The following is a 26654-nucleotide window of genomic DNA, read 5'->3' on the forward strand; positions in this document are numbered from 1 at the left end:
GCAGTTGATATGAAGTAATGTATTAAAAACACCAACCCTAATGCTACCACTATATAATATTTAATAATTAATCCTTGCAGAACATCATCTGTCTTTTTACTTTTCCAAGTCCTTTTTTATTTGCAACAATGAAACTTAATAGATTAAAGGATCAGGAAAGAATGTGCTGGTTCTTATGATCTAAAAAAATTAAATAAATAAAACAGTGACAATAAAATAATTCAGAAAGATATTAGCATAACACAGAGACAAAGATACAAAAATATTTATATATATATATACATAATCAATAATGATATGTAGTGGCAAAATTAAACACATGGGTATTGCTGCTACTATGCATGGCTTACAAATTCTAGAAAAGTCACAAGGAGAGAGAACTCTTAATTATTGTTCAAGTTCGGCCCTGTGTTCTCTTAGGTCTTTGGAAAATGTGGGTTAATTGGATGTAAAAGAAAAGCAGGAGGCAAGCATTATTGTGAACAGCCGGTTCATGGTTCTTTGGTCAAAAGCATCCTCCGAATGGCATTCTCACACCTCAAAACCACTGGCTCACCTGTATGTGATCAGTGTTAGACAACACAGGTAAAGTCCTCTGATTCAGAACCAAATTCATGAATGTAGTTTAGGTTTGCAAGATCACAAATCCATCACACCTTATAAAATGTGTCAGCATGTGAACTCCACGCTCCCTCGCCAGGTAAACCTCCACCTTCTTTCATCGCCACTCTGCAGAGAGAAAGGTAAAGGATGTGCCCTTGTGTTTTATGAAGGGATGTAACTGTGCTTACGATGACCAACTGTTTGACCCTGTGGAACTGTCAAGGCTCCTCGGTGACTGAGAGGCAGGGCTGTCTGTGGACGATGAACCGCTACACCACGCTGAAGCAGCTGGGGGCCGGCATGTATGGCAACGTGTTCCTGGGAAAGAGCAATGACACTGGGGAGCAGGTGGCTATAAAGAGGTGAGTGTGGCTCCAGTAAACATGCCTGAGGGACAAACTGTGTTGTTTTGTCTCAAAGCATTAGGCTGATTAAGTTAAAAATCAATCACTGAAACAAAGGAGATTGTGTATACGGTATAATTACTAACTACTATGAAAAAGAAAAACTTTGTTCTCTTTAAATAAATGTGTGACACTCAAACCTGGGAGCTGCTAAATGTCGTGCATCACAGGAGTTTATGGAGGCAAGTGATATTCACAACTTCAGTTTCCAAATCACTCCACACCCCAGATTTAACATACTGAGATTTGAATGTGTAGACTTTTTTTTAATCTCACATCCCTAAATTTAAGATTACTTTTGTGAAACTGATGTTTCATATTTTGACACTGAGAAGTTGCGCAGTTCCAGCTCTCCTGTGGTTCTGTTGCAAAGCAATAAGGGAACCTGTGGCATCTTGTGTTAAAGCAGCTGTAATCCTAAATCATATAGACCTGCTTGCTCAAATAGAAGTGATAACAATTCACACCAAATGTTAAAGGTTGTAGTAGTATTAGCATGCAGATTGTTATGAAGAACTGCAACAAAACGGCAACACACATTTGCTTTCTATGTGTCATTGCCGATGTATTTGCTTGATGTAATACATTTAGTGTGTGTGTGTGTGTGTGTGTGTGTGTGTGTGTGTGTGTGTGTGTGTGTGTGTGTGTGTGTGCACTTTAAATCCTATCCAATAGGGGCTCCTGAGCCAACAGGGGACATTATCTCATGGTCATGTTTTAAATATACTAAAAATCATGTCTAAAACCTTTAGGTGAATATTTTTTTATTTTAACCAACTTCTGGGAAAACACCTTAAAAGTATTCTATTCTATTTTTGTTTTAGCAAAATGAACAGAAACAGAAGTCCACACTTAGTTGGAGTGACGTGGTAGTCCACTGTTGGTAATGTAGGAATGTGTGTGTGTGCGTGTGCGTGTGCGTGTGTGTTGGGGAGGGGACTGAATTAAGTAAGCATTCACATATTTAAATCATATACCTCCTGTTGTTATTTGGGGCAAACGTGTGAGCTTCCCCCACAATGCATTGCTATTTCAAAAACGTTTATGCTGCCTGAAAAAGGACCCCAGGCATGCATAATCACAATGAATGGTAATACCACATCCTGACTAATTTTTTCAGTCTGGATCTTTAATGTCACTGCTTCTATCAAGTTGGCTGTTTTACTTAAGTTTAGTGAACACAGAGTTATTACACTCCCCCGTGGCTATAATATCCTCCACACTAACTCTCAGTGGAACGTTATCGTGTCAAAGTAGCTCTCGTAATGTTGAAGACCGTTTAATATCCAGCAATTCAACATTTACAACGACAGTCTCTCACAGTCAGCTGCACCTTACAGTGGATGTTATTGTCACGGAGGGAACTCTGGATGAGGACTCGGACGCAGATGTTAAGGTTCACTGACGATCCTTTATTTACAACAAAAAACTCAGGAAAATCCCTGGAAACAAAGCCTCTGTTGGCGAGGCAGGAAAACAAACTCAAAAAGCAGAACTAAAAAACTCCGGTTTAACTCAGAGGGCAGTGAAGTAAAAACGGCAAAAGCCAAACCAAAAATCACTTCGCAAGGAAGGCAAAATGTTACAAATAAAAAAAGCTCTGATTCTACTCAAAGAGCTGGGTGATCAAAATGGCAAAAGGCAAAACAAGGTCGCTCTTACAGAAGAACTACAAACAAGAAACGAGGAACAAGAACGGGATAGACAATAATCAGGCTTGGATTTGCTGATATCATGAGGCGGGTGTGCAAGGCAAAAGGACATGACACACTGGCACAGGACAAGGGGAGACACAGACTATAAGTACACATGAGGGGAGTGGGGGAGCAGGTGGAGACAATCAGGAATCAGGGAAGACAATCAGACTGGTGACACATGAGGAAGGGCAAGGAACCTGAAACGAGAGGAGAGTTAATTTCCAAAATAAAACAGGAAGTCACAAAACAAACGTGGAGACAGGACAAAAACCCAACTTGACATACAGGTGTGACAGTTATATGTTTTACTGCGGAGCACTCAGTCAGACTGTGAATGATATGTGGAGCAGGTTATGGTGAATGTCAAGTCTCTTATGATCATAAATCAAGCGATACAATAAAAAAAGAGCAAAACATTTTAATGGTCTGCAAAAAATGCATTAGCTGCACAAATTTTCTTCATATCCATAAGAAAAAGTTCCATTTTCATGTCATGGAAAAAAAATGCTACAAATGCAACAGAATATACAGTATACTCTGTTCCCTCAGAGTACATGTAAAGCATTACTGGGTTTTATCCTGGGTTTCTTATTCAAAATGCAGTGTTATGATTAAAAACCTGCACCCCCACAAACAATCTAACGGCCTATTCATAAAGCATTAGTGGGCTGCTCAATGTAAACCCAGTAATCTCCAACTTCGTCATGTTCCAGGCATGTACAAGAGGTAACGAGCACGCCTCCTGACAGTCACCATGCAGAGCAGTGACAGCCCATTAGTGTTATTAAGGCTCCTTTTCTGGAGACTATTTTTATATTATTATTATTATTATTATTCTCTGTGGGTGATTGTGTGTCTGTTACCTCTCCACTGTCTTGTGGCGTACTGCAGGGCTCGGTTATGGGGCCTCTGTTATTTTCCCTTTATTTGTTACCTTCATAAAAAATGATAATGTGTCCTACCATTTTTATGCAGATGACATACAACTCCATCTGTCAATCAAACCCAGTGAGGCTTTCTCATTAACGAGGCTCCTGGACTGTGTACATGCTATTAGAGACTGGACGGCAGAAAACGGCGTACAACTCAACGGCACCAAAATGGAGGTTCTAGTTATTGCACCAGATGAAGTTGTCCCTACGATCAAGCAGAGTACTAGTCCACTCTCCTCTGCTGCCCATTTCAACCTGTGTAGAGGTTATTTTTGATTGCTCCATGTCATTTGACCCCTGTGTTAAACAGCTGTCCAGATCACGATTCTTCCACCTGAGAAATATCAGTAAACTGAGATCTGTATCAACAGCTGAGATGATTATTCACGCCTTCATCTCTTCACGCATCGATTTCTGTAACACACTTTTCTCGTCACTCAGTGTTGCTCTTAACCGTTTGCAGGTCATCCAAAATGCTGCCACCAGATTACTCACTAGGACACATCAACGGTCTCACATCAGCCCCATACTCATCTCTCCACTGGCTCCCTGTAGCATTTAGGGTCCACTTTGAAATGCTCGCCCTCACTTACAGAGCACTACACGGTCACACTCCTGCATATGTGGCTGAACTACTTCACCCTTATTCACCCGGCCGCGCTCTCAGGTCAAACATGTTAAACTTTCTGTCTGTCCCCCACACTGTCTTAAGACCCATGGTGACGGAGCTGTTGAGGCAGCAGCACCAAGGCTGTGGAATGATCTGCCTGTACTGTTTGCTGAGTCTGTGAATTCGTTCAAAAACCAGCTCAAGACCTGTTCAGACTGTTTGGTAACAACTCATGTCCTAGGCCTGCTTTTAAACCACGAAAGTTTTGTACTTTCTGTTTTTTGTGCATTCCTAATGTAAATTATTGGTCCTTATATGGTCACATTGTGTTTTTTATGTTTGTAATTCTGCTCCTGTTAAGCACTTTGTGCTTTATAAATACCTTTTACTTACTTACTTACTTTCTTTACTTACAATCAGGCTCATTGGATTCACAAGAGGCTCGGCTTTTCTTGCCTGTTTAGGGACCCCAGTATGCAGAAATATTCAACTACACTATTTTTAGAATAGTCAAAATAGCACATGTATACTGCATGTAAACAGTTTTTTGCCCAATAATGAATGGGATTGTCATAGAGGTCTGTGAAGGGGAGACTCGTGGGTACAAACAGAACCCATTTTCACTCACATATCTGGAGGTGAACGGTCAAGGGCCCCTTGTGAATGTGTCTTTCTCCAAAATGTGTGTTATTTGGCTAAATGGAGGTCCTGGGTCATAAAGAGTCCTATGATACCCGTATTCTCACCAGAATCTGGTGTCATATAGACTCTGAAAGACACTAATGTCGGCCGAGAAAGCCGGCATCCTTGAGGGGGTTCAGAAGTTTGTGGTTTCAGATGATGATTGTAATTAACATCAGAAAAAAAACCAAATTTACCAACGAACATTTGACAACCAGCTTTATGATTCCAGTTATCCAATGATATGCTTAGTGAGGCCCGACAGAGAACCAGACCGAGATGAACTCGCTTCACGATCCAGGCTCCTGTTATGTCTGCATCAAAATCAAAGATCCGAGCAGGAGACACACAGATCCAACACACAGGCAGAAGATGCAAGCTCAAACCTACACGAGACAGATTCTCTGCTACTACAACAACAATTCTCGAGGGAATTTGCACTTTTCATTTGCTCAGCTGCTGGAGTGCTCTGTATTTATTCACCTCAAGCAACCAACGCACCATCAGTGCAGCTGTTTACTGCCGTGGAGCAGAGGAGGAAAGCTATATTTGAGTTAACAGGGCCCTGGAACATTGAGGCTTATTTGGTGACCATTACACCGGGTTTAAGAGGCTAGTGGGATGTGTTCATTCAGAGTAAATTAGCTTGAGACCCAGTGTAATTATACAACACGGTTGCAGACTAACTGCTGTTGAAAAACAGCTTGGGTATTACTGCATGCCAGATAGTGTTAGCATTATTTTCTCTGAGTGTCCATTCTTTAGCCTTCTTGCTTCATTGTGGACATCTACCTGGTGCTTGTTGTTATAATCTTTATACAATAGTAGGTTGATTATGTGCTTTACCGACACATTCTCACAACAAACTGGTCAACTGCCAACGTTTGGACAGCGGCCCAAAGACTACATCCACACCACTACGTGTTCCTTATAATATACCTTTACCTAACCTCCACACAAACCCGGCGTCTAAGAACCCCTAAAACATGGACCTTTGAAAATGCTGATGAAGCAGTTTTAGTCAGGATGAACAGAAACGAAGACCTTTGAAAGCGATGACTCAGACACCCACATTCTTTCTGTTTTATGTTTAACAGTCATGACGTGACCTTCCCTGATTCGCCACGGCCCTAACACGTGATCTTCACGCCTCGACCACCAGTGGTTCACTTCAACATGGATACCGGTGACGTTGCTGACCTTGTTGTCAACAGGTAGGTCGGCGGTAGGCAAGCTAATATTCCAGCGCTTTGCAACAATCCCATGTCCAGCGGCGCTACCAGCCCCGGTCATGTGACCAGCGTGTTCAGGGCGTTGTACTATGGACAGAGACTCTTTGTGAAATGGCACTAAAATGCTAGTCTGGATGGAGATGGTTTTGGTTTTATAACATAGTGTGGATGTAGCCTACACTTCACACTGTGACGCATACGGGTTGGACGTGGCAGGTATCAGCTTCCCCTCGTTTCATGCATGGTGTCTTTTCAAAATAAACTTCCTTGTTCACAAGAAGTTAGGTTTAGGCAACTAACGTCACGACTGACGTGATAAAAATGTCTGTTTTTTTTGGTTTCGCACTGGACACAAACAGCAGTTTGAATCTGTTGAAAACACATTCAGCTCATCAGTCCAGCTGGTGTCATGAAGTGAGACAGAAAAAACAAAAGAATGATATTGAATACGTATTGAAAATGATTGCTGCTGCCTGTTTATGCACCAAGACCTGTAATCCCATAAGGCCTGTGAATCCCCTGAAGTTTCTCTCTTCTCCTCTTTCCTTCCCTACTTCCCTCCTTCACTCAATCCCACTTTCAAAAGGAGACATTGAATAGGAGAGACAGTCGACTACGTCTTTGACGAGAGGGAGACAGAGACGAGCCCGGTGCTCCGGCGGTTCTGGCTACTTTGTTCAGTTTTATCTCTGACAAAGACATTGCTACTAATTTGCCCAAACGAGCTCCTTGTTCTCAGTCTGTCTCTGGTCTTTTTGTTGCAGCGCTCTCTCACACCATCAAAACGTCCTCTGAAGCAGCACAGGGCAACCTAGCAGCTTTGACGGATAGCTGCCTCTCATGTTGGAGCAGAAACAACAATACAAAGGGCTTCAGCGCCATTCACAACAAGCCTGTGTGTGTGTGTGTGTGTGTGTGTGTGTGTGTGTGTGTGTGTGTGTGTGTGTGCGTGTGCGTGTGTGTGTTTCCCAGATTAGGTGAGCGTTTGCTGAGCCTCGTCCGTCTGTATAAGAGTCTGCATCGATGTCAGGGGAAAAACAAAGGAGCAAATCCCCTACGCTCATTTAAATTCCCAAAGAGCTCTCCATGTACTCTCCTTCCCATCTGGCCTTTCTGATCCAGTAGTTCAGCCGGATCCTCCTCCTCCATCCACATTCCTCTGAACCACTTTGAGACGCGGAACTAGAGACAAAGGGAATTGATCGTCATGCTGGTTTTTCATCGTTTTTAAGCATTATACACAAATGAAACAAGCAACTTAGCAAGTGTTTCCTGAGTAGCCAGCATGTTCACAAGTCAAGTCACTTCTCAAGTCTCTGAGCTAGAGTCCAAGTATTTAGTCACAAGTGCATGTGCTGCCCACACATTTCACTACTTTTTCTCTTAGTTAATTGTCTTAGTTAGTTCATCTCTATTTCTGGATCACTTGGCATATGACAGAATACACTCATCAACAGCGGTAAAGGATGCGCTAGCTTAGTGTAAAATAAAGACTGTTTACGAGTCCTAATCCCGTGTCAGACTCTTTTGAGGACGAGTCTAAGTGAAGACGAAGTCAAGTCTAAAATCAATGTGTGCACGTATTAAGTGCATCTTGAGTCCAAGTTGCGGACTGGAGTCCTGATCTCTGGAAGCTTCTCTGTTGTTACTATGAGAAACACATCGAAGCTAGAATGTGACAAACACGCACTGTAGTTCCTCTCAACGTGTCAATCCAGCAAACACAGCAGTGTAAACAAGGAGGAGCAAAGAGACTGTGTATATATATGTATATATATGTATATATATATATATATATATATATATATATATATATATATATATATACACACATATATATATATATATATATATATATATATATATATATATATATATATGTGTAAATACTGAGTATGTAGACTGTGCATGTTTACCTCCAGAACAGTGTCGGACTGAAACCCCCTGAGTGGGACAGACAGTGACAGACAGAAGGAGATATTTACTCAAGATTTGTAGATTCTTTTTTTTTCGGTGGAAGTCAAATTGCATTTGTGTTTAGTTAAAATATGGCTTTGAGGTTTTGCACAGCGGAAAGCTGTGTGTTTGGTCTCATGTATTAGAAAGCATTACCATATAAAGTGGAGGAGGACATGGACATCTATGGAGACAATACTCGTATAATTCTACCTCACCGGAGCTCACCGCTCAGCATCACAACACATGACCAAAGAGGGATCCAACAGCCGGGTAGTAGTTTCTCTCTCTGTGTGTCTCTCTATCTCTCTGTGTGTCTCTCTCTCTCTGCGTGTGTATCTCTCTCTCTGTGTGTGTCTCTCTATCTCTCTGTGTGTGTCTCTCTCTCTGCGTGTGTATCTCTTATACAGTCATTCAGGTATTAGAGACTTTTAGAGGACCCCCCCACACACTCACACACCATTTTAAAGTACAAGCCCCACCGAATGAATTCCAACTGAAATGCTTTTGATGAAGCCTGTCATTTAATAACCTGTTTGTGTTTATCTAACATTATGATTCAGTCTCCTCTCCTCCTGTCTAACCCACCCAGCCCCACCCTTTCAAAATAAAAGCCCCATGGATTAACTATATTTAAACATTAAGCTCAAAATGAGGCTTTTTTGTTGAAATAATTAATGTTCTTACTAATACTACGACAACTACTACTACTGCTGCAAATATTTCTAGTATTACTACTACTGCTACTAATACTACTTCTACTACAACTTTTTTACAACTTTTGCTGTTGCAACTATTACCATTACTACTACTGCTATTATTACTACCACTACTGCTAATACGACCAGTACTACTATTACTTATACTACAACTGCTACTACTACTACTACTACTACTACTGCTGCTATTCATACTACTACCAGTACTAATACTACTACAGCTATTAGTATGAATGCTACTAGTATTTCTACTACTGCTATTACTGCTACTTCAAATACTGCCATTACTATTACTAATACTACTACTTCTTCTACTACTACTACTGTTATATTAAATACAACAACCACTGCTACAGCTATTACTACGACTACTTCTACTACTTCTTTGAATTACTAATACTTCTACGACTAATAATACTTCTATTATAACTACAACTTCTACTACTACTATAAATATCTCTAATGCTACTAATACTTCTACTTCAAACAATACTTCTACGACAACTTCTACAAATATCACTACTGCTGACATTTTTTAAGCCACAGAAACCATTAGAATATCAAAATGTTCAGCTCTTTCAGGAGAGAGTGATATGACTTTTCATATTTATAATCTTTACATTTTTGAATTATTAAGCTTTTTGCAATTTGTTTTGAATAAGATATCTATGGAGAAAATCTTCAAATCCTGTTAAACTTCTTCAATTTTCAAAGCCTTCTTCTTTCTCATACTTTCAGCTACAGACACCATAGTTAGACGTTTCAACTAGAAGGGTTTTCAGCAGTGCAGTTTAAATGCTTTCGGGCTTCAACATTTTTCAGACAGGTAGTTGCTCATTTCTGTATTTTCAGCAATGTTTTTGCAATTCATTTCAGCTTTCAGCATTCCAACGCATTTTCAGCAGGAAATGCATTTTCTAGTTCCCAATGGGATGCTTCTCTGAAAGGTGGGCTCATGAAACCTTTATGACGGACTTAGAGTTCATGAATCAGTTTGAGTGCTCTGAGTCTATCCAGGCACAAGGTGGTGACCAGTTTCAAGGTTTATTACTTAAGATTTTGTCATCCTTGTATTTATCATACTTCAATTTTCCTCATCTTTCCAGCGACACTACACACACTAACGGGTCCAACCTGAATGCAGTCCAGCACTCACCTGCCAGCATCCGCTCTCCTCCTGATGACACTCATCCGGTCCTCTCTGGACCGGATGAGTGTCATCGTGGGAGCTCTAATGATTCGTAATTATTACTCCAGGACTCCATAAATCATATGCGTAATCATAGGCTTCTCCAGCACGAAACCTCACTTTAGACGACCTGCTGTTTGTGCCTTGACCTCCCAGAGAACTCTCACCCAGCCATCTTGTTCCCCTGATGAAACTTCTTTTATGAGCAGGGATGAATGCTAAAACTATTTGGAGTCTAGGTCTAATATTTATGAATAGAGATTCATGATTAAATCATTACTGGGATGTAGGTTTAATGTATAGCAGCGTTACTAATCTTCCATCCTTGACTGATGTAAAACTGCAATACCCTCCCTCCGAATATTTCACAACAACGTACCAGAATTGAACAGGAACAACTTTAGGCTGATGTAACCCCAGTTTAAGCTTTTGTTATCTTTAGAGAACATAGATTTTCACAATTTATGCCACCAATAAGCAACCTTAGAAGTTAAATTAGCGATTCCCCAATATATGGTAAAAATGAAGTGTTGTGTCACTTCTACAACCCTTATCTTTGTTCCAGTCACTTTATCTATAGCATGATCTCAGCTACAGGCTTTTTATTGAAATGTCTGCAGACTTCAGTCCCTGTTTACAGACAAAGCATTTCATCTGTAGCTCAGTTTGTGAAACCAAGTCATCATAGTTTTATTACGTACTTTACTAATGTCAGTTACGTAACAAAAATATTCTTACTCCAACACAAACTTAGTCAAGTAGTTGAATCTAAACACTAAGCAAACCTCTGTTAGAAGGGTATTTAGAGGATCATTGCTGTGTATTTGAATTTCAATAGGGCCTTCGCTGCCCAACGTTGTTGGCTGCTCGGGCCATAAATAGCGAGATCATAACACCAGCGAGTGTCTTCACCACCCATGGACCATTCCGACTCCACCTGAAGAAGAGAAACAGGAAACATGAGCGACATCATTGGTGAGAGCAGAAAAGACAGATAGAAATATGATCAGAGAAGGTGATGGTGAGTAATACTCTCTCCTTATCTTTACTCCTACCCTCCTCTGGTCTCCTCCAGCTTAATACATGAACACACCAAAAATATTGACATTAATGCTGGAGGAGTAATCATTCTGGACAACATTGGCTCTGTAGCCCGAGCTCCTTACAATGAGGCCAGGAGTCACCTACGCACTGAACGCATGAAGTCATTCAGAAAGTGCTCTTGCTTTCCCTCAAAGTACTTTGACCAAAGACCAAAATCAGTGCTGGACTGGTGGATTTCTTCAGCCGTTCATGTGAACTCTGTTTGCATTATTTCTGGTTTGGAGGTGAAGGAGAACATTTTCTATAATGTGAGATGCAGCTTACTGCACAATCAAAAGTATTGTGCAGTAAATGTACAATAGAGCTTTAGTTTATTTTCATCTGAAAACAAACTAAAGCTTTCAGACAAATGTAGTTAAAAATACAATATTTACCTCAGAGATGTAGGGGAGGAGAAGTGGAAAGTAGCAGAACATAGAAATACTCATGCAAAGTTAAAGTACCTTGTATTTTTATATAAGTACAATACTTGAGTAAATGTACTGATTTACATTGCTGGTAATGAAGATAATAAAGTTGTAAAAAGTGAGTATTTTGTTTGCTTCATTTGTGTAAACATGGAATTTATTGAAAGTTAAGATACTAGCAATAGCTAAAAATGTTTAATTAGATCAAACTTAATTTTAGTTTGTAGAAATTAAACCATTAAATTGATCTGAATCTACAAAAACAAAACAGGTAAATAGTAATTGAGGTTACATAATTAATTTTAGTATACTGAACATGAACATAGTGAGTAAACTTTACTCAAAATAGTTGAGGTAAAATTATGAATATAAATTAAGTAAAATCAACTTAATATATATATATCTGGATTTAGATCAATTTATTTCATGCAACCACTTACTTAAAAAAAATTAAGTAAATCCAACACAACATTTTTTTCAGTGTAGCATGATCTCAGCTACAGGCTTTTTATTGAAATGTCTACAGACTTCAGTCTCTGTTTACAGACAAAGTGTTTCATCTGTAGCTCAGTTTGAGGGCCCGACGTTGTTGGCTGCTTGGGCCATAAATCATAACCTGAGATCATAAAGCCAGCGAGTGTCTTCACCACCCATGGACCATTCCGACTCCACCTGAAGAAGAGAAACAGGAAACATGAGCGACATCATTGGTGAGAGCAGAAAAGACAGATAGAAATATGATCAGAGAAGGTGATGGTGAGTAATACTCTCTCCTTATCTTTACTCCTACCCTCCTCTGGTCTCCTCCAGCTGAATACATGAACACACCAAACATATTGACATCTAATGCATATTAATGTATACAAATGAAGTGTGACAAAAACACCGCCCACATGTAGTGCAGAATGTATTCGGGATGTAAATTATTAACTGCAGGTGAGAGTTATGCAGTATTTTATTTTTAGTTAATTATCATCCAGCACACATCAGTGAGTCGTGGGGGGGTATCAGACACATTGAGATTGTGATGAAGTGATGTGCAATGTGCTCATAGAGTTTGTTTGGTGTGCTGACTTGCATTACTGTTTACTCTTCATAAAGAATAATCATCAACTGATATGAATGTGTTGGTGCAGCTCTGAGCTGCTTTACGTCTGTTTGTTGTGTTGTCAACATACTATCACTTCACTGAGTTTATAGAAAACTGACTTTCCTTGCTTTGTATCACTTTCCATAATACAGCATACTGCTCTAATCATTCATAAAGCATATCTAATTATATCCAACAAGAATCCCTTCTATGTGATCATAAGTGGCCTCTTGTTCATCGTATGTCCACTTAGAAATCAAGTCATTATAACGTAGTATTGCGGTCGTACACAAACAGTGATTCATGATCCAAATGCAAAGTTGCTAAAGGGGCGTCGAGAACGGGCGCTAACAAACCAACCGCCCCTGACAGGTGCTGGATTCAAACGGACCAATCGCAAGCGTTTATCTACATGTGGGGAAGCACGGCGGGGCCACAAGGAGTCTTCAGTCTCTGGTTGAGTGAAGCCTTTAGAGACCGACTTGTGAGTCTGATTATACTTCAACGACATCAAACTTTGCCATCGCCTTCCAAAGTGACCTATAGGAGCTCTTTCTGATGCGGATCTCTAGCGTACCAACGCTGTTTTGTCCTTTGGCAAAATTGCCCCTGTGACTGTGACAAAGAAGATTCTCACGGTTTCATCTAGACAACTAAAAGTACTTGGTGAAGATTAGCTCATGGTTTGTCGCTGGAACAGAAATCTAACTAACTACCAGGACTAAGATACCCACTTCTTATTCCCAGCTGAGCTTTACTGCATCACAGGTTCATATCATGCCTCATAATAGTAACAACGTGATTCCACATGAACTACAATGAAGCAAAGACCAAATAAAGAGGTACTTTTGTTTTTGTGCTCTCCAAACTCCTTCCTTAGCTGGCTTCTTCTTACTTCCTTAACACTAGGCCTACAGACCAGTCTAAACTCTCTATGTCAAAACCAGCTCCTGTGGTAAATGGGATAACACTGTTTGGCTTTTTCATTTTTCATTTAATAGGATCAAATGAACCACTTGGTTCTTTGCACTAAAGTACAGTCTCTAAGAATTGGTTGCTTTTTTGCCGGACTTGTGAGTAACTTCAATTACCAGGTGTTGCACCGTGGCTTCCTGGTGGTTCCCTCCCTCAGACTCGGGGTTCTCTCCCTCAGGCTGGTGGTTCCCTCCCTCAGGCTGTTGGTTGTCATCCTGAAGGTTGGTGGTACATTGGCGGACAGCAAGCTAAATCAGAACGGTCATTAGAAAACGAACAATGCAATTTCAAACGTTCCTCTAATCTTAATTTTGTATGCAGGGTGGAAGTAAAATAAATGAAATACTCTTGTTCCTGAAACAAATTGTTTTGTTTCTGTACCGATACTTTTTTTTACTTTTACTTAAGTACCTTCTATCACAAGTATTGTACTTCACTACATTTCAAGTGACAGAGTAAAATAAAAAGTCCTAATAAACAGTGTGAGACTGGATCAAAAACAAGGACATACATCATCATCAGCAGCAGAGAAGAAGCTGCAGGAGGGCGGAGCTCCAGAGAGGTAACAGTGGGAAAGTTACATCTTCAATATACATTCAAAGTAATGTCAGGTGGAGTGAGGCGTGTAGAACAGCGCTAGCACCAGGGAACAGAACACTAACAAACTTCAAATGACAGCCCCACAATGCTAAACGCTAGAATAGTAACACGTCACAAGAAAAATCCACCGTCAATGTTGATTTTAATGTGAATGTACTTACATAAGGTAGCGGATAAGTTAGATCACCAGAGACCACAACTCCACCATAACCAGTAGAGTCGGTCTCACACTGGACCTAAGAAGGGAACGGTAATAAACAGAGATATTTATTTTACTACTGTATAATATAAAATATATTTAATATATAATAGTCCATGGTCAAAACATTAAGTTTGTAGTCACAGATATTTATAATGTGTCTGTGTGTGTGTGTGTGTGTGTGTGTGTGTGTGTGTGTGTGTGTGTGTGTGTGTGTGTGTGTGTCAGATATGTTGTACAACATGAAAGACAAAAGAGACTAACATACTCACCGGAAAAGGAAGCTCCTCCTTGAATATATTTTGACCCTACAGAACAATGACATTTTGTTTGACAACAATTCATAGGCCCATTTATATACTATATATATATATATATGAATATATAGAATGAAGTTATGAAATGAGCAAAGAAGAAAGTCAAATCATTATCATCATCTAATCTATTTTAACCAGCTCAGGGAGACCCAACAGTCACAGAAGGTATTTCACATGGCGTTCTCCAAAAAGAGAAACGTGGACAGAGACCAGTCTTTAACAAGAATGGACAGACTCTGGTTTGATGATTCTTCCTACGGACAGTTTAACACCAGAGTGTCTCACATGTTCAGAGGCCGTGGTGATTATTAAAAGCGGGAATGTGAAGCGCCACTACGAGACAAAGCACACATCTTTTGAGCAAACGTACCCACTCACATCTGAAATGAAGGCACAGAAAATAAACCTCAGAGCCCAATATGATGTTGACTACATAAAGAATTTGATACGACGGCTATAGGTGTTGAATTTTAGAAGCTTCTTGAAGTCTGTTCTTCGGATGAGCGTAACATGAATTTTGTAATCAAACTCTACTACGTCACTGCTTCACTCCTGATTGTGACGTCTCACGGGAAGACGACTACAACACGCCACCTCAGTCTCGCGTTGTTTCCCCAAACTAAATTACATTCAGCTTGGCTTTTTCATTTGTAATTTAATAGGATAAAATGAACCCCTTGGTTCTTTGCACTAAAGCACAGTCTCTAAGAAGCAGAGAAGAAGCTGCAGGAGGGCAGAGCTCCAGAGAGGTAACAGTTTGGAAATCCCCAGTCAACACCCAGCAAACAAACTTCAAATTCAAATATAGCCCCACAATGCTAAACGCTAGAATAGTAACACGTCACAAGAAAAAACATGTGAATGTACTTACATAAGGTGAATGATAAGTCAGATCACCAGAGAACACAACTGGACCCAAACCAGTAGAGTCGGTCTCACACTGGACCTAAGAAGAGAATGGTAATAAACAGAGATATTTATTTTACTACTGTATAATATAAAATATATTTAATATATAATAGTCCATGGTCAAAACATTAAGTTTGTAGTCACAGATATTTATAATGTGTGTGTGTGTGTGTGTGTGTGTGTGTGTGTGTGTGTGTGTGTGTGTGTGTGTGTGTGTGTGTGTGTGTGTGTGTGTGTGTGTGATACGTTGTACAACATGAAAGACAAAAGAGACTAACATACTCACCGAAAGAGGAATCTCCTCCTCGTCTATATTTTGTCTCTGCAGAGCAATGACATTTTACATCAGAATTACAAGTTTGTTGTTTGACAACAATTCATAGGCCCATTTATATACTATATATATGAATATATATAATGAAGTTATCAAAATGAGCAAAGAAGAAAGTCTAATCACAAATCACACTACTCCATCTGGAAGCCTGCCCGTCAGATGAGCGTAACATAGATATTGCAATCAAACTCTCCGTGTCACAAAATGAACTTTCGAAAAAACTTGAAACGCCAGTTATTCAATATGTCACGCTTTAATTAAAAGAATAGATAATATAACGTCGCTCAACAACAAACAAAGACGTTGCTAACAGGCTAGCTGGTTCGGCGACGATATAAATATCCACATCTTGAATCGCAGCTATCTTTTCAGTAAGTCTATGAACAACTATTTAACACCATTACCACCAATAACCTTACCATGTCAGTGGTTATATACCCTTAGATTGAAAATTGCAGCTCTATGTGGAGGACAGGCCTTTTTTAGACCTCGTGGTTTACCGTTGAAGATGGCGGACTACTACTTTCGGAAGGCAACTAGAACACGTCACATCCGTCCCGTCTTGCGTCGTTTCCCCAAGTTTGGATTTTTTCCATATTTCTAATGGTTTTTCTGATTTTTATTTAAAATAAACTGTCAGATCAGGTTTGTTTTAATAAGGTTTTACTAAATAAATTAAACTTTGTGTTTTTTCACACAAGAAGCCAAAGCTCATTTATATTCACTGATATTATTGCTAGACTGCATTGATAGTATCATACAAGTGTACCTGGTCCAAAGCTGTCAGTTCTTGCTGTAAAGTCTGTGCATGTTTACGGCCATTTCTGACTCTGAACCATTAAAAAGAAAATTTCAAGCGACATAATCGTCATCGCCTGTTAAATTCTACGAGCGCTCTCTCAATCAGCAAAGCCCTTTTTGGCTAAATCTAACTGGACAAACAACCCAAAGTTAAAAGATAACAAACACATTCACTGAAATGTCCATAGAAAATATTCTTCAAATACTTAAAATTCAGGTAGGTTTACCTTGTTGGGAAGCCTCGTTGGTGTCACCTGTCTGAAAACAGCTCCTTTTGACAGTTGAGAGAAGCAAATGACAGTTGATCACTTTCTCACACCCACTAAGCAGATCAAACGCATTGCCGTAGTTAAGCTGTGTCACTGGTATCACTGGTATCCCTGCCCTCTGTACTTACGTTTTGAGATTCCAAAATCTACAGTATTTTAGAATAGGTGGATCATCTACAATCATATCACATATAGGTTGTGTTGAGGAGGTGGGGATACTTGGACCCAGACATCCCCAAGTCATCCCACCAGTTAGGCCCATCACGTGCATTCAATTCATGTTGCAAGAAGCCATTCAATCATAATTTGCCAATCTTGTTTTCTTTCAACTTCAAGAATGAACTTGTTTGTTTTCAGTTGAGTAATCAGGTTCATCCTCTCTACCCATGAAACACGTCATCCTTTAAGTTGCTGTGAACACATTCCTCTCATGAATGACCTCAACAGAGATGCTGCTCCAATTTTAAACATTGAAACAAATGTATGTATTGGAGGAACTGGTTGTTGTTTTTTGGGTGGGGGGTATTTAATTTAATCAGCTAAACTAAAGTATTTAATTGGCAACAGAAGAAAAATCTTAATTGATGTCAAGCTCGAAGGAAACGTTTATTTATTATTCAGAAGCCTGCAACAGCTCACAAATCTGTTTGTTGAATCCCATTAGTGCTTCAGGAGAATCCAGCAGGTGGCTTCGGCTCCCAGGAGCAGCAAACTAAACAGCAAGCATCCAAAAAACACACAAGCGTTTGTCTGATTATAGTCCTTTTACACGTAAGAATGTATGAAATGAATTGCCTCTCTGGAGTCAAGTGTTTATGTGAGATGAAATTTTAACATTTCAACTACAAAAGGAGGCAAAGAAAGACTCAGCAATACAATCAAGTACAAATGCTGCTGATGCTGGAATGTGATCCAAGCGAGCCTCGTCTTCGTGTGCAATATGTTAACTGCATAAATATTATATAGACATCATGGCTGACGGACCCGATTCTGGGTCTTTACCGTCCAAAAATGACCAATGCATGTAATTATGAATATGAAGAAAAAAAGAAAAGAAAATCTAAAAAAAATTCAAAATCTGCTTAAAACAAACAATCCAAGACAGTCTGACACACTCCAAACACCATTCTACACAAATAGTGTACGCAAATAAAATATTTATCACAAAATCACGTATTTCTAGCCATAAGTCGCTCTTCTCCGAGTTAGCATAACAAAGCTAACGGTTAGCATAGGCAACCGAAATATCAAACAGCACGAGCATTCGACACAGACGCGCCACTGTTTTACTCCTTACTGGCTAACGCTTCTGTCTATCAAAATCACGATGCGTTTGTTAGATAGCCAGGACTCAGACGCTTCTAAGGCGGGCCCATTGACTGAAATCGACCAACCACAGGCTGAGCTAGGAGACCTGGAGTGGAAGCCAGATGAGAAAATCCCATGGATGACAGACATAAACAGGCTCAGAGAGGATCCAGGCTCTCTAAATGATGCCAAACTTCTGCATATGATAGATTGAACACTATTAGTCATAAAAGAAGTGAAATATATAATTATATACTCTATAAAATTACAATGGAACAGCTTGGAACCAAATGACATTTTGGTTGACCTTGGCTGAAATCACTGCAAATTGAAAATTGGATTAATTTATAGTCGGAGATAAAGAATTTCAATTTGTGCTGTGTTCCATCTTAATGTACTCTTAACCAGTAACATATATACTGATATTTACAAATTAGAACAAATTTCACAAGTGTCAGCTTTCTACACTATAACAACTATTAAAATACACCTTATATTTAGACGAAAATCACTCTCTTAACTATGGGTTGCAAAAATCGAGGAGAGGCCTACAAAAAGGCTTAGGGCTTAAAGGGTTAAACCCTGAGGGACCGCTGCAATATGCTTCACGGCTCTAGACTCAAACATGTTGCATCCTCAAATGAAAAAGAAAACATTTTGTGTCAAATGTGATGCCTTGGTGTGCATCACGTGTAGGCATTTTAGAGTAAATAAGATGTAGGATCATTTTAAAGACCAACAGTTGCACAGACATTTGAATTATTAATGCATTGTCAGTATTGCTACTACACAGTATATTGTCATAACATCCTTATTTGCCTTTAGACCACATTTAAAGGATTAGTTGTTTCAGATCTTTGGCAAGAAATAATTACATTACAGTCATGTAATAATGAATGTTTTACAAGACTGCTTCAGGCACTGTTTGTAAATGTATACTGATACTACTGATGACAGAAGTGAAAGTACACCGCATAGTGTTGCTCCTGGAGTTTAAGACAAAAGAAAGAAGAAAGGTTAAAACAGGTTACACATGCACAATATTACAATCTTGTACCTTTAAATATTACTATGTTACATAGAGATCTACTATTGTTATAATGGGTACAACAGTGATGCAACATTTTTGGAGCCCATAGTCCATAAAGAGAGCAAGAAGTATTATACAGTGGCTTTTATTTAACGTTTTCCAACACATGTGTATTGAAAGAAAACGCAAGTTCTGTTGTTTCCCCAACAGGATGAAGAGTAAGTTTTATTCTTGGGATGAGTGTTTGAATCTAAGAGAGGTGAAGGTGAGAATAGATATTGTCAAACAAGAAATCTCCACTAGTTGATACAGCAGCTTTTAGATACAGTATGTAAGCAATAACTGCCATATTTGGTAATTATGATCATTTTAAACCACCAATCTTTCTGCTTGTATTTGCAACAGTCATGTATTGTAGTAAACTAGTAAAGCAAAGTATATCTAATATATACCACATACATGTATAATTGATATTTTAAGGTTCAATCACTGCTGTTTTTAACCATATAAATAGGTATATTAACATATTATTGAAGCATTTTAGTTATAAATAAACTAAGTTATAAGTGAGCATTAGTCCTAGCCCTACTGTATATCTAGTCTTAACTCAAACAGGGAAGTTGTCTGCTTCAAAAACACTGTTTTGAAGTATTTAAGGTTATGAACTTACACGATGAGCTGATTCTCAATGATTCTATTGTATGTGTCTCCTAAATATGTTTGGATGTCAGTCACTGAAGAAGCTGAACCATGACAATGTGGTGAAACTAAAGGAAGTCTTTAGAGAAAACAACTACCTCTACTTGGTCTTTGAGCCTATGGAAGAAAACCTCAATCAGCTCATGAAGGGAAGGTAAGAACAAATCCGACAGCAACGTTTGTTATTTTCTTCTGGTGTAATTCTGCAATTATCTGGGTCAGATTGAGTCATCATGTGTCGGTCTTGGTTTTTGCAGAGACAAGTTGTTCCCTGACTCAGTCGTCAGAAAAATGACATCTCAGATATTACAGGGACTTTTCTATATTCATGAACATGGTAGGTGACTTCCAGCGAGGCATTTCAATACAAACTTGTGTTTTCAAGCTGTAAGCACTGTCCTGGTATATATATAGTTCATAATTGAGCAAACAGAAAACAACGAAACTAAAGGTAAAAAGCACATGAATGTGGACATAAGACATCAGGCATCACAGCCAAATATGACTCACTTCTCCTGTGAGAAGGAGAGGTGTGAGTGGTACCGAAGCTCAACTTTTATCGCTCTTCCATCAGCACTGGTTTTAGTGCATGTGGGTGCTGGTGTCTTTCCCAGTTCAATAAGGCATGCTTGTTTGTTGATGGTGTATTTATTTTTATCTCTTCTTTCTTTCTTTTGTCTTTCACTACTTTTGTCGCTGCCAGGGAAGATAAGATGTTTTCTGAAAATGAGATAAGGAACATTCTGTTCCAAGTATTGTCTGGCTTAGCATTTTTGCATAGAGAGACTCTTGCTGTCTTTCACTTTTCCTTTCCAAGGCTTGGCTTGACTGTGCTTTGTCAGGATAAAACATCTTTTTTATTTGGTCAGAGATGTTTTAACTCTGTGTTTCACATCTTAAAAAATCGGATCAAATTGTGGTATGCATCAATAGAGTCATGTAAAGTGCAACTCTTTTGTTTGAGAAAATAATGCAAAATCGAGACAAACATCAGCATCAGCACAGGTTTAGTTGACTGTCTCGTGTCTTGCAGGGTATTTCCATCGTGACATGAAACCGGAGAACTTGCTCTGCACGGGCCCAGAGCTGGTTAAGATTGCTGATTTTGGACAAGCCAGAGAAATCTGCTCGCAGCCACCTTACACTGAATATGTGTCCACAAGATGGTGAGACAAATTTCTTCTACAAGTTTAGAGCAATGTACAAGTGATTCCTGAAAACGAGTCCTCAACGTTGAGATTATTGGGGCTATAATAACATTAGTGTACTAATCCTGTTGCTATCAACTAAAACGTCATACTATATGACATCTGATTTGGGATTTGCTGCCTTTGCTATGACAAAGCACCATAAAGAAAATATACTTTTATTGTATTGGGATGAAAGCAGATATCTCAGAGACAGACATTCACATGAAAAACGAATACTATCTACATGGACAGATACCACCAGGGGTATGTGAAAAAATATGCTTGTAATTTGACTGACCCAACCCGCTCTCATTAGTTGCTCATGAGAGACACAAACATTTATTCTGTGTAAGATTAAAAAAAACAGAACAAAAAGGAATTTTAGGAAGAGTACAGTTAAATTAGTGTATGTAAATTTTCCATAAATATCCTCCCGTGCTGTTCTGACAGGTACAGAGCCCCAGAGGTTCTGCTAAAGTCAAACTCCTACAGCTCACCCATCGACATCTGGGCCGTGGGATGCATCATGGCGGAGCTCTACACACTCAGACCCCTGTTCCCCGGCAAAAACGATGTGGACGAGATCTTCAAGATCTGCCAGGTGCTGGGAACGCCGAAGAAGGTTAACCATCACAACAAGGTGTAATGTGTTATGGTTCTGCTGTCGCCGTGGATGTAACCAACCGGTATCTCTTAAATCATGGGGACGTCCTCTCTGCTTGGGCCCTTGCCTTTCTATGGCGCTAACATCAATCTATCTCGTTGCTTTCTCTTGTGTCTCACCACATCAGTCAGACTGGCCTGAGGGCTACAACCTGGCCACCTCGATGAAGTTCCGCTTCGATAAGTGCATCCCCACCAGCCTCAGATCTCTGATCCCCAATGCCAGCAACGAGGCAATCACACTGATGACGGGCATGCTGCAGTGGGTCCCTAAAAAAAGACCAAGTGCCGCTCAGGTACATTCAAAAACCCATTAAGTTTGAACACAGATTGGTAGGAATAAACATAAAAAGGTTACAGTGAAGACAACCGACCGTTGAGGTGGCAGTGTTTGTTTTGAGTAACACACGTCCTTTGGCGAACGATTTTTTCCTTAGCAGCTTTAAATACCTTGAGTGCATCTAATTTTAGCATTGGAGGCCCAAGTGGGAATCAATCAGCTTACCTTTGCAGTTACTGTAATACCGAACCTGACATCTATGTGTACTGCTGAGGCAATGCACCTCCACTGGCATCATTCAAGAGGCAGACACGAATCATTTTGAAAACCTTTCCACTACTACTGAAGCTTGAAAATTATGAAAAGTTTCCTGTGCTCCGCATGTTTATGAATTTATTTTACATTTCAGCCTGTAGCAGCGTGAGAAATGTGCAGATTTGGTTTGTCTCATTAGTCCTTTGCAAGATATATCTTGTTCTTGTCATATTTCATGTCTGCATTTTCAGTTTGATATGGCTTATTTTATTTTTTATTTGATCTAAATCTGGAGCTAAAATTTAAAAAAAAACTGAGGATATTTGTCCTTTGGTTTGTACTGTTTGTGTTCCAGGCTCTACAGTATTCATACTTCCATGTCGGCCAGGCAAAGATGTCCAAGCCGGAAGCAGAAACAAAGCCTCTGTCCCTCTGTAAGACAGGCCTAGAGTCCAGCGAGCCAAGTCGGACACAGACCTGCCGCCAGTCTCTCCCCCAGCACCTTCAGCAGATACTCCTGCCTCAGGATATCAAGGAGCCGAGCACAAACCCAGCTATGTGTTCCACCGTGGTGACAGAGGGGCAGCGGGAACCTGTCAGCTTTGTGAAAAACAGGCAACCGACGAGCTGGCATGCTGTAGGTACATCACTCAGGTAGAGCTACCACATCTCACAATGAGACCTTCTTGGGACTTGTTTTTCTCTTTGTATGTTAATTTTAAAGCAAACAAGAGCAGCTCCCACAAGAGCAGAGACCAGCACGACTGGAGTAAGGACAGGACGTCGTCAATGGGGACAGACGTCTTTCAAGTCCGTCGACATTTGTGACGCTGACGCTGGAGTGTTTATCAGCTCTCTGAAGGACAGGGCGCGGTCCGGGCCCAGCTGTCGGTTAGACTTCTTCATTCTCATGTAAAAGATGTTGTGAAAAAAAAAAAATACAATATGTTGTTGTTTAGATTTCCAGATTCAAAGAACAACACAGGAGCAAAGCTGCAGAGCAGCAGCGGGCTGAACAGAGCTGACTCCACCACTCTGTCAGCCAAGCAGCCGTCCAGACATCTGCCTGGTAAAAAAAAAAAAAAAAAAAAAAAAAATATATATATATATATATATATATATATATATATATATATATATATATATATATATATATCATTGGATCACAAAAATCACACTAAACAGTTTCCTTGACCTCTGCAATACCTTTGATTTCCTTTGCCTCCCGAAGGAGTGTTTAATTTACATTTTTCTAAATTTACTTTATTTATCTTGCCAAAAACTTTGAACACTGAAAATAAAAGCCATTAATAATGCAAAAAAAACTGAGAAAAATTAAGAAATGAATAGTACATTTATGTGAAGTTAAAAAGTGGCCTGAAACCAGTGAAAGAAGATTATCAGTGAATTAATTTAGAGTCGTTCTTTTCAGCCATAAATCTGAAAAACAACTTCTCGTTTTGGGACTACAGCAGCTAATTACAGCATCACACTGATAAAAACATCAGTGTGAAATGAGACCAGTTTTTTTATTTCTTCAGTGCTGAAATGAGGAAAAACTGTTATACAAAAAGCAAATGATGACTCTACCCATGCTGTCATTTGGAGCGATTAAAAAGTAACTGTAAGCAATGACATCAGTGGAGTGGCATACATCTTGTTCTTCATTGTCCTTCACAGACTCCTTCATGAGCAACTCCAACAGCCCAAACAAGACGTGCATGTCAGCTTTTCAGAAGACTGAAACAGGAGCAGCTAGGATTGCACCGGCACCAAAAAGAGGCATCTCTGCTGGTGAGTCACAACTGAAAACTGAAAACTTTCTATGTTTTATTTTCTCAGAAAGAACAATGGTTGAGTCAGTGTTGCTTGGCACCAATCAGACACGGATCAGAAGGTACTGGAGGCTAAATCTTTGTGTTTTGAGTGCAGTTTCTTTATGAGTATTTAACTTTCTCTTCCATCATACTTTAGAAGAAAAACGCCCCCTGGAGTTAGAAAGGAGTCAATACCTCCCTTAAAGATTAAGGAGAGTCTGAAAGGATTGTCACTGATGAAGGAGCTTTCAAGGATTTTTCAAACAGAACGTTCAGAACCTGATCTGATTCAGTGTGATGTCTCTGAACCTGATTTTTTTACCCACTTTCTTTTTGTGAATCTCGTAGTTGATCTAAGAGATCAGTCAAAAATCAAATCATCCAAGAGCAACACCACCTCACATAAACTGCAGCTCTCAAATGAAGGTATATATATACGTATTTAAAAAGCCCTATGAGCACAAGACATGCAGCTTGACGTCGCTTTCCAAGACAAACACTTTCCTTCTCTCCCTTGATAATTTCCCAGAATACGAAGAGGGGAGGAGCAGACCTCTGAATCCCAGCGCTACAGGGAATAACACTTTTACAAGGAGCACAAACATCCAGCCTGTGCACGGACGAGTCGACTGGACCACCAAATACGGAGGTCACCAGTAGAGCAGCAGTCTGCTCTGCTCCACCAGTGACTCATGGGAAAAGTTCCCACTGCACTTTAGCCAGGAAATACATACTTCAGAGGAGAAGTGTTTCCTGCTAGTCTGTTGTGACATTTGCCATGCTATTAAATATTGTTAAATTTTGCACTAGTGTCCCATAACCTCTAGGGTCAGTATTTTTTATTTTTATAACAGTTTAGGAAAATTAGAATTAAAGTTATTTTTCATTTAAGTGGGTGAATTTATTATTTTACAGCAGCTGATATATTTACAAACTAAAAACATCACCTAACTGTACAAAAAAAATGTTTTAGTTTTTGATTACTTTTTTTTTTTTTATAGAACCAGATTAACAGAAAGTCACATTACAGGGAATGATTGTGTATGTGGGAGCACAAATTATAAATTTTTCAGGTAAAAAATATATTTGTATGTATAACAAAAAGGTATATTAAGATATTTTCAAGATTTATGTAGTTTGTTTCGCATTCCAGCGATGATCTTCACCAGCATCAGTCCACTGAAAAGAGACATTTAAATCAGGAAACGGTTGAAAAAGGACTGAAAAGTAAACTGGTTCATTTTGTTTGTCTCAGGTTTATTAAAGCAAATGTTAACGGTGTGTTACCTTAATAAAGTCATTAAACCAGCTGGCATGAACTTCCAGGAGTTGAGGAATCTCAGTCCCATCACCACAGCCAGAGTTCCCGAGGTGCCTGCAGGGAAACCGTGTTAGTGAAAGCTGCGTGTGGACGGTCACAGTTTACCAAACTAGACTTGCTCACCAAGTGAAAGCCAGACATTCTTGGGATTTTGAGATGCCAGATAAGCACCGACTGCAGCCAACAGGCCGAACAGGAGCCCTGCAGCCAGAGAGGTGACGCTGCCTGTGGAGGAACAACACATGGGTTTATTTTGAAATCAAGCGTTGAATTCAATTTAATACATTTGACCACCTCTTTTATATCGGCACCACAAAACCTCCTAAATGATCATAAAGATGAATCCAAAAGTGTTTCAACAAATACTGATATATAAATCAAGAAACCAATCAGCAGATGAATCCTTAAAAAATAATAATTAGTTGCAGACCAGTGTAAACTAGTTCAAGATGAGCTCCACCTCAACCAGCAGTAAACCACTGCTTTTAGATTAATGCATGAGTACTGACAATCTATAACATAACATCAGTCATATGAGACTACTTTGCATTGAGTATTATTTTCCCGATGATAGCTAATACCTTTACTCAACCTGTTCAATGCAGGTATTTTACTTATTGCAGATCTGAATGACGTTACTTCCTCCACCTCTGTACAGTTAAGATAGCTATTAAATATAAATAAAAGATGTCGGTGGATCTCTCTCCTACCTGCTTTCACATAACCGATGATTCCTCCTGCCGACACCAGAACAGCATAGCTGAACCCAATCCAGTCTACAGCCATGTCGGGAAACCAGGAACTGTCTGCTGCTGAGGTAACTAAACCAGTTTATTAAGAGGAATAGTTACCAGCACTTCACCACAGTCTGGTTAGTCATGGCAACAAAGAATCTTAATCATTTTAACCATTAAAATATCATACAACACATACTAAAAACAACGGAAACAGTCTTAACTGAATTTTGAAACGACTTTAAGCAAGCACCCGTTTCCTACAGAGCAACTTCCTAACATTCACCCAATGTTCTCACTTCCGGCGTCCTTTCAAAATAAACACGCTA

The 26654-nt window shown here is 39.5% G+C and overlaps 2 protein-coding genes across 2 annotated transcripts; one reads left to right on the forward strand and one right to left on the reverse strand.

The window, feature by feature from the left end:
- Positions 1–792: 792 nt before the first annotated feature.
- LOC137892610 (serine/threonine-protein kinase MAK-like) lies at positions 793–24930 on the forward strand. The gene is made up of 13 exons (XM_068737890.1): positions 793–965; positions 19577–19631; positions 20098–20219; positions 20323–20402; positions 21099–21231; positions 21706–21877; positions 22047–22214; positions 22809–23090; positions 23178–23344; positions 23413–23522; positions 24134–24247; positions 24619–24696; positions 24800–24930. Exons 1-13 carry the CDS (start codon positions 793–795, stop codon positions 24928–24930), a joined length of 1785 nt encoding a protein of 594 aa, XP_068593991.1.
- Positions 24271–26587, reverse strand: LOC137865982 (transmembrane protein 14C-like). Its single transcript, XM_068701593.1, has 4 exons — positions 26302–26587; positions 25715–25816; positions 25558–25645; positions 24271–25449 (listed from the first exon to the last, which is right to left on the reverse strand). Exons 1-4 carry the CDS (start codon positions 26375–26377, stop codon positions 25392–25394), a joined length of 324 nt encoding a protein of 107 aa, XP_068557694.1. The 5' UTR covers positions 26378–26587; the 3' UTR covers positions 24271–25391.
- Positions 26588–26654: the final 67 nt, after the last annotated feature.

The sequence above is a fragment of the Cebidichthys violaceus genome, unplaced genomic scaffold (genome assembly GCF_023349555.1).
Source record: "Cebidichthys violaceus isolate CVI_PGR_0920_01 unplaced genomic scaffold, fCebVio1.0.p SCAF_8, whole genome shotgun sequence".
NCBI classification, from domain to species: domain Eukaryota; kingdom Metazoa; phylum Chordata; class Actinopteri; order Perciformes; family Stichaeidae; genus Cebidichthys; species Cebidichthys violaceus.

Excerpts from the sequence above, each read along its gene's own strand:
- LOC137865982 (XM_068701593.1), bottom strand. The coding sequence starts at position 26,377 with ATGGCTGTAGACTGGATTGGGTTCAGCTATGCTGTTCTGGTGTCGGCA. Across the intron at positions 25,817-26,301 it reads CATCGGTTATGTGAAAGCAG|GCAGCGTCACCTCTCTGGCT; the intron begins GTAGGAGAGAGA and ends GTTCCTCCACAG. Across the intron at positions 25,450-25,557 it reads GGTTTAATGACTTTATTAAG|TGGACTGATGCTGGTGAAGA; the intron begins GTAACACACCGT and ends GTCTCTTTTCAG.
- LOC137892610 (XM_068737890.1), top strand. The coding sequence starts at position 793 with ATGACCAACTGTTTGACCCTGTGGAACTGTCAAGGCTCCTCGGTGACT. Across the intron at positions 22,215-22,808 it reads AAAGACCAAGTGCCGCTCAG|GCTCTACAGTATTCATACTT; the intron begins GTACATTCAAAA and ends TTTGTGTTCCAG. Across the intron at positions 23,523-24,133 it reads GCCGTCCAGACATCTGCCTG|ACTCCTTCATGAGCAACTCC; the intron begins GTAAAAAAAAAA and ends TGTCCTTCACAG.